A 7,745-nucleotide genomic window follows, 5' to 3' on the forward strand; every position below is an offset into this window, starting at 1 on the left:
AAAATGCTCAAACTAAGAAGCACTCCAGGCATGAGTCTTCAACTCATCTTCAAAAACTTTGCAAGCATCAGATGTGCTATGAGTGGAAAAAAATGTATATGTCCTCAACCCTGAGATGGCAAGAGAAAACAAAACCAGGGAGCAAAAGCCAATGATCTAGTAGATATGGAGTTTGTCATCACCCTACTTGAACCAACAAAGACAGGACTTCAAGTAAAAGCATAACCCAGAGCCCGGATAGGGAAAAAGAAGAAAACCAGTCTCCCATACCAGTTCAATCCTAAGCAGTAATGGTCAACCAAACCCTCACACCAAGGACACCTGGTAAAGGTGTTGTCTGGAGGCCAGTTACGTGCGTGTATCACATAAGGAAAAATAAGTGATGAAGACAACAGTAAGTGTGGAGGGTTTTTTATGAAAAATAGGTGATGTATTGTCCTGGGTTGCAATGGTATGTATTCTATTTTCGTCTCCACAAGCTGTTAAAGAAGGTGGGGCAGTGATCCTTATCACCATGTCCCTGATGGCTCCCTCAGGGGGCTGTCTCTGATTAATGGGCTGCCAAGGACCCATACATGACACATCCGCCCAGTGATCCTTATCGCCTTGTCCCATGGTGAGGTGACTCACTCCAGGGGTGGGGAGCCAAACATGCTCACAGGGATATAAGCTGAGGTTTGGACCAGCACAGGGAGCCCTTTGCCTGCTGGATTCCCAGAGGACAAGAGCTGCTGCTGGACCTTCAGGAGAGGAGCAGATCTGCGGGATCACTGCTCCAACAAAGCCATTGCTCCAGGAGGACTGCAGCCACCATTTTAATCGGACTACTACTAACACCCTGACTGACAGGGTGTCAGGTTACTTTCTGACTCTGTCAGGTTACTTTTGTACTGTTGCATTTGTTGTTTTGTTGTGTTGTTCATATTAAATTGTACTTCTGACTCCGAGTCTCTCACTGGTTTGCTTTCAAACCAGCACATGTATACAAACACAAGGCCACATGAACCCCTGAAAATGTGTGTGCTTGCTAGAAGACCACAAGAATGGCAATCAACAGACAGAAAGCTGCAGAAGTACAGTAAAAATTAAAAAATGTGTTCCTATTTATTAGTCCAAGTAAGCAGGCAACAGAAGGAAAATCATCTTCCACGCAGGCCACTTCAGGTAAACTGGGGTTTACTGGGCTATGTCAGCACAATGCACAGAGTTTGAATCTTCCTTATTAACTCTTCCTCGATGGCATTCTAGCGGGAGAGAAAACCAAGTGGAATGAGTGACCATGAAGCAGTTTTCATATGCTGTTGTTAGACCCACATGTCTACAATGAGCAAACACTGCCAGATTATTAGCACTGACTAACCCAGTTGTTGAGCTGGAAGGACTTACTACTGCAAATGGCAGACAGCTACAGAGAAATATCCACATGAAGGGCTAAACAAGCTCAGCTGCCTTCATACTGTCTCTCAATGGGATACTGGACACCTTCTAGCTGAACAGGTCCTCCCCAAAGGAGAGTATTCTGACCTAAGATTAGCCTCAGGCTGGTAAGGTGAACTTGTATTTCTGAGTCAAAAACAAGTGGCTTACCAACCTGAGTAATTTAATCGAAAAATGTACCAAATGCTCTCAACTAGCTGTGATTTTTGATCATAGCTTTAAGGCTTACCACTGAATAACTTATGTTTTATAATCAAGCAGGCAGTCACCCAAAGCAACAGGACAGTTTTCATGGGGCTCAGATGTGGCCCAGGTCACTCAGGAAAATTACATATGAACTTCACAAACAGCTTTATGCATGTTTTCCAACAATCACGCCTGCAGATTACACAAGCATGAAGAAAATGGGTAATATGTTTTACAGGGAAAGGTCTCCATCACAGTCTACAAGGCAGCTGTTGAACCAAGTGTGGGCCCCAGAGCCCTCTGAGAGTTAAGGGAAAGAAAGGAAAGTTGTGAGGCCAACACAGCTGAGTGACTAAACATTTCAACAGGTGAAGCAGACAAAATCCAGAGGAGTATAGCTACCTAATCTCCATTGATACGACTATGCCCAACTACCTTTGTAGCTCAGACACTATTCCTTCCCAAGTCACCCCTACCAATATGCACTGCTTCTGCCTTACCAGAGTAAACTTCCCTGGAAGATCATTAAGACTGAAGTCTAAGGTGGATAACTGTAATCAATACATGTAGCTTACAAAAGATAAAAAACTCTTACCAGTTCTTGTTTTCTTTCTTCAAGCATCACTTGTGCCAGAGAAAAAGACTAATGAGAGAAAATGGCATAAAAATCAGTATTTTGGCAGAAAACAGAGTCCCTGCACCTTTGCAAGAGTCTAATGACATGCCACATGGGAATTCAGGGATAATAAAAGCAGTTTTGTGTACATCCCTCACATACAGAAGGTACTGACACTGAAAGCATAGTATTAGTTTGGTTTGGGCAATCATAAATCTTTCAAAATTCTGGTATGGCCTAAAGTCTGAAAAAATGCTCATTTTAAGCCATTTTCCAAACCTACCAATTGATGGACTCGATTTCAATCATATTTGTGCACAAATTTTCCAAAGCACAGTAAGCTTGCAAAGATAAACCTCCCTCTTACTCCTTCTGCCTGCACCAGAAGCGAGACGTCAGGGCTCTCCCTGTCTCGACTGACAGCAAGTCAGGAGGAGGGAACTGGAGAACCTAATCCAATTTGAAGGTCCTGTTCCACTCAAGGAAATGAGGCAGCTGCCTCTAGGAAGAAGACGGATTAAACGGAGAAGCAGTCCCACCCTCTCCCTTCAGCCTTTTCTTCTAGGAGCAAGACAGCGGTGATTCTATGAAGGAGATGAGAAAACTCTGTTTTTAGAGAGCTGAGTAGCCAGCATCCTCAAGAGAAATCAAACAAAATGACGGAACAGCCAGGCAGTTTAGGGACAATGCCTACATCTGGCTATTTCTTCATGTGCCTTAAAACCATGTTCAGAGCTCCAATCTCTACACAATGTGCTGTGTGGACCATATTGAGAGCCTGATGACATATATAGCTAATGTATGGGTAAATCTCAAAAAATGTGTTATGCTAGGTAACTACATTTCCTTCCATATTTCTTGTCTAATTTCTAGCTAGCTCACCTTGGTACTAATTTACCCAGAAAATCTGTCCACTTTGCTAGAAAAAAGTTTTCCAGGCAAACATACTTAATTTCTTGGCTTCGATTAATAAAGAGATAGCCTTCTGTGTAAGAAAAGTCTTTGGTTTATGTCATATATGATCTGTAGGACATCTACCTGTGCACCAAAGCCATCACAACAGTATCTTTTACATTCTGAAGTCCATTAAAATTAATGTGATGACAAGTACAATAGAAAAGTGGAATAAATAATTACAGGAGGTAAATCATGGTAGTACTTCAGTTTCTTCTTCAACAGCTTAAGATTTTTCTGCAGTGCAACCAGTTCCTGGGAAGAGAACAAGGCAGATTATAGTTTAGAGTCTTACTTATAGAAGTGAAGGAAATCAGTGAAATAGATCCACAATCACCTACAGCATTTCAGAACTCACGGGTGTTGTCAAGAGCTTTTATCCTTATTAAAACACATGGAAAACTAAAGTTTTGCACTGGCAGCAGCAAAAGGACTCTGTCTTACACTTACACTCCTTTGCTTATTTTGTCAACAAGGGGAAATAATTTCTCTCTGGGGCTGCAAATTGAACACCTTCCAAAGTCCTTAACTCTTTTCAAATAATCGAAGTAAAAGAAGACAAAGTCATTTGTGCTGCCTGTTTCACGGAGCTCTCAGCAAAGCAGAGCTAGAAATGTCAGGGAATCAAACCTTACCTTATGCTTGGGTTCTAGAAGATGACAAGCCTAGACAATCGCCTATGGCTTTTTGGATGTAAAATTCAAAAAAATTAGGTCTGGTCAGTACCCTCCCGAAACACTGTGCAATGTAAACATTGCCACCCAGTGCTGGTTCATGAGAATGACAACAGAGAAATCAGGAAACCTATTTTCATTTCTCTACTCAAAAACATGCAGGAGAAGCTAGCAAAATAAACAAGGAGAAAGACTAATTTCTCATTACGGTAATAGCACAAAATATCAGGATGTGGTGAGTGCAATCAGACCAACATAAATATATGTCATATGTGTAGAACTGTTTCAGCACAAAGCGGGAAAATCTGTAGGCTACTAACTCAATAAATGGGCTTTTCTTAAGCAAATTATCCCACTGGGTTTACAGTACAGCTTAAAAATTTAAAGACACAAGAAAAAAATAGCACAGAGTGGTTCAGAATTTGGGCTTCACTTGATCTCCTCTCCTTGCTCTGAAGTGCTTGAAAGCAGGTGCATTTCACAAGAAAGTTACATTGGTCATTCTATCAAGAAACTGTAAGAACAGGTAGCCATGTAACAGGATATAGTCCACAGAATATACACCACCATGTACCCAAAGACCTACCTCAGATTGCTTCGCTAGGTCCTTGTGTGTCAGGGCTTGGTCCAACCCCAGGGCAATAAGCTCCTCCTACAAACAGGGGAGAGTTTGCTCATAACTCAGCACAAAATGTAACAAGGAGGAAAAAGACTTCACCACTTCCTTGTGGTTTTATCTAAGCAGCCAAAGAACAACACAGTTTGTCCACAAAGAAATGTGTGCTATCTGAGACACAGTTATAGCTGGTAAATGAAATCAGTTGCTACTAAAGATGTATATCAAGAATAATAAGTCCTTCCGCAAAACTAGTGGGAGAAGAGCACACGGCAAGGCTGGAAAGAGGCTTCTCAGCAAAACGTCATCAACCCTAATACAACACTTTCCATCTTGTATTTGTCAAGGTATCAGACAGCATCCAAGTGTTAAATAAAACATTTGCATGTCCTTCATCATGTAGAAAAGATGAAGAAGCAGGGAGTGCAACTTCTGCTTTCTGCATTTAATCCATTAATTTCAAAGAATGGCTATATTCAGAATTCTGAGATACCATTTACCTCAGTGAATCAGCTCCTCTGTGGGTATCTCTCTGTACACTCATATATGACAGCACCTTACAATAACCACAAGGTAATCCTAGTTAACACAGTTCTCAGGGAGAGAGGATAAAGTGCTGTATTGATCACAGGATGTGCTGGGGAGACACCAGCAGGAACAACTGAACTGTAGTAATGTGTTGTCCCGTGACACCAAGAGTCCTCAGTCCTAGAGCTTAGGAAGCTCCTGGACTATCTCTGTAAGTACAAATTTTGGCATGACCAACCACAACTGTGTCACCCTATCACACCACTTTATTAGAAAACTCCTTACACCTACCTCAGCAGTCTTGATCCTGCATTTCAAATCGCCTGTTTTGTTGATCAGGTATCGCTTGTTCTTGGATCGAGTTTTAGCTTTGCTATTGTGTATTTCCAGATATTTCTTTGCTTTTGCAAGATCCCTTAAAAATAATACAAAAAAACTTTTACATACAAAGAGATGCCAGAATATAAACTCTGTTACTTATCTGTGCTCCAGCTAAACCCTGTAATACAACCAGCACAAGAAGGGAGAAAACTAAGAAACTCATTTCCCTGTGAGATTTCCCAGTGGAAACAGACAGCCGTTACATCCGGAGTTCCAAAGGCCAGGGAAAATAATGGCTATGGGGAAAGCCATCTGCCTAAAAGCAAAGAATAATAGTCTTCTGCATAATGCCCTAATTCAGAGATCTGTAACACAAGCTAAAGCTTAGATCACAGAGAAGGGCCATGGCAAATCCAGACAAGTCATGCAGTTCTGGTATCATTGCTACAAGAAGCACCACAATTACCACTCTAAGAGACAAAAAAAAAACCAAAACAGAAAACAATTAGACTGGAAGGAAGCTGTGGAGATCATCTGGGCCAGTCCTCACTTGAGGCTGGGGTTGATCCTCCTGTGCTTGGCAAAGCACTTTAGATTACATCCTCCAGGGAATGGACTTGATACTGATTTTTTTTAAATCAGTTTCCCACACACTGGTTAAAATAAATTTTTACCTGGGAATGGTTTTGATTTTGTCTGGCTCCTCCGCTCTGAACACAGACCCCATGCTACATGTGCTAAGGACATCAGGTTTGCCTTCAGTCTCAGACAAAGCCAATTGGTGGAAGATGCAAGCTCAAAAACTGATAACTGCTTGTAGATCATTTTTGCTTTAAAATAATGAGTTTGATGGCATCCCAAATCTCTTTTGGTTACTGAATGTGTCCATAGCACATGGTTTTTGATAGACACGTCCAAATATTTTGAAATTGAGATGTGTCAAATCCCCCAAAATTTGGTTATCCTTGTAAGGTACCACAACTAACATTGTCCATGGCAGAGATCAGCAGTATTGCTTGCATCTCTCCCTTTTCCTCATCCATTACTCACTTCTGTAACCGCAGTTCCAGCATCAGCGCTGCAGATAGTTTTACCCTGATATTCTTCAATTTCAGTGCTATTTCTTTGTTTTGTGATTCTGTTTCAAACAGCTCTGAAGTCATATCATTGATGGCACAGAAGAAACTGGTGAAGAGAGAATCAGTGGAATTAGCTTAAGGAGTCAGCTCTACTGAAAGTCAGAAATACAATACCTCTTCTCTCCACACTTTATACAAATGACTTGGGTTTCCTCTGATCTTATGATAGAAGAAAATTAAAATAAGTCACTAAGGGTATTTGCTTTCCTTAACTTTCATGTTCCATCTGGAAGGGAGAACGGCCCAGCAATCTGAGTAGGAGGAAGTGAACACCTGGCATTCTGGTGAATAAAGCCACTGGGTTTGAAACCACCAGATGCTCCGTTCCTGGCTTGCCAAATTTCATTTGACAGAAATTATATTCAGTCCCTGCAAATGCATGGCCCCAAGATGTGCCCAACAGTTTCTGAGTCTCTTCCTCTTCTCAAATGGTTCAAAGCTGCTTTCCCCTCCACCTCAGGAGAAGAGCTCTAAAAGCCAAGACCTTGAACATCACAGAAAAAATGGATTACAAAGCAGATTTTGACCCTTTCTTATTGCCAAGGCTGCTGTGTCACAGGTCAAAGCCAGGTTAGGGAGTAGGGCCCAGGAGGACCAGGCTAATAGCTGCCATTTCTCTGTAACTGAGGAAATCTCCTCACATGAACCGAGGCCAGATAAGAAAGAGAAGAATGAGGAGCTGAGACTGGAAGATCAAGCTACAGTTTCCTTGCCTAAGCAGTATGAATGCTTCTATAACTTGGGCTCCCTGGAACAACAGTCCAAGTGGCTGCACCCTGCACCACTGGCCACAAAAACATGGGCAAAAAAGAGGGATTTAACTCTGACCAAGACACACCTCAGGCTTCAGAGCCTTCCTTCGCTGGGATAACCTAGAGTTAGCACTTTGTGCTCAGTTCCATGTCCTCCAAAGCTGCCTGGGGGTGCAAAGTAAGCTGGACAAATAAGATTCCTGGTGTCAAAGTGAAGTTTGAAGCTGCTGATGTGAAAAACCAGAGTGAAACAGCACAGACCATCACCCCAGATGCACAGTGTGAAGAATTACCTGGAAAGAGACGTGTCCTTCATTTCAAGTGTCACTGCACTGTCTACCAGGTCACTGAAGAACTGGAAGCTTTCTCTGGACAGACTGGCTGGGTTAAGACCCAGGCTTTGTATGAGAACGTTCTGCATATGTTTAGCTGGAAAACAAATACAACCCAAAAGAGTAAATTTTTAATATTACTGTTCTTTCAAGGGACTCTCCAAAGACAGAACCCAATCTTACCCCAGAA

At 42.0% G+C, this 7,745-nt stretch overlaps 1 protein-coding gene across 1 annotated transcript in view; it reads right to left on the reverse strand.

The window, feature by feature from the left end:
- Positions 1-1,184: 1,184 nt before the first annotated feature.
- HAUS1 (HAUS augmin-like complex, subunit 1) overlaps positions 1,185-7,745 on the reverse strand; it is a 7,709-nt gene continuing 1,148 nt past the window's right edge. Inside the window, exons 2-8 of the mRNA XM_009072340.1 lie at positions 7,517-7,652; positions 6,383-6,517; positions 5,303-5,426; positions 4,454-4,519; positions 3,377-3,448; positions 2,219-2,266; positions 1,185-1,244 (exon numbers count right to left, since the gene is read on the reverse strand). Coding sequence (XP_009070588.1) covers positions 1,185-1,244; positions 2,219-2,266; positions 3,377-3,448; positions 4,454-4,519; positions 5,303-5,426; positions 6,383-6,517; positions 7,517-7,652 — 641 coding nt within the window. The remainder of the gene's footprint in view (positions 1,245-2,218; positions 2,267-3,376; positions 3,449-4,453; positions 4,520-5,302; positions 5,427-6,382; positions 6,518-7,516; positions 7,653-7,745) is intronic.

This window comes from Acanthisitta chloris, unplaced genomic scaffold (genome assembly GCF_000695815.1).
Source record: "Acanthisitta chloris isolate BGI_N310 unplaced genomic scaffold, ASM69581v1 scaffold27583, whole genome shotgun sequence".
Taxonomy (NCBI): domain Eukaryota; kingdom Metazoa; phylum Chordata; class Aves; order Passeriformes; family Acanthisittidae; genus Acanthisitta; species Acanthisitta chloris.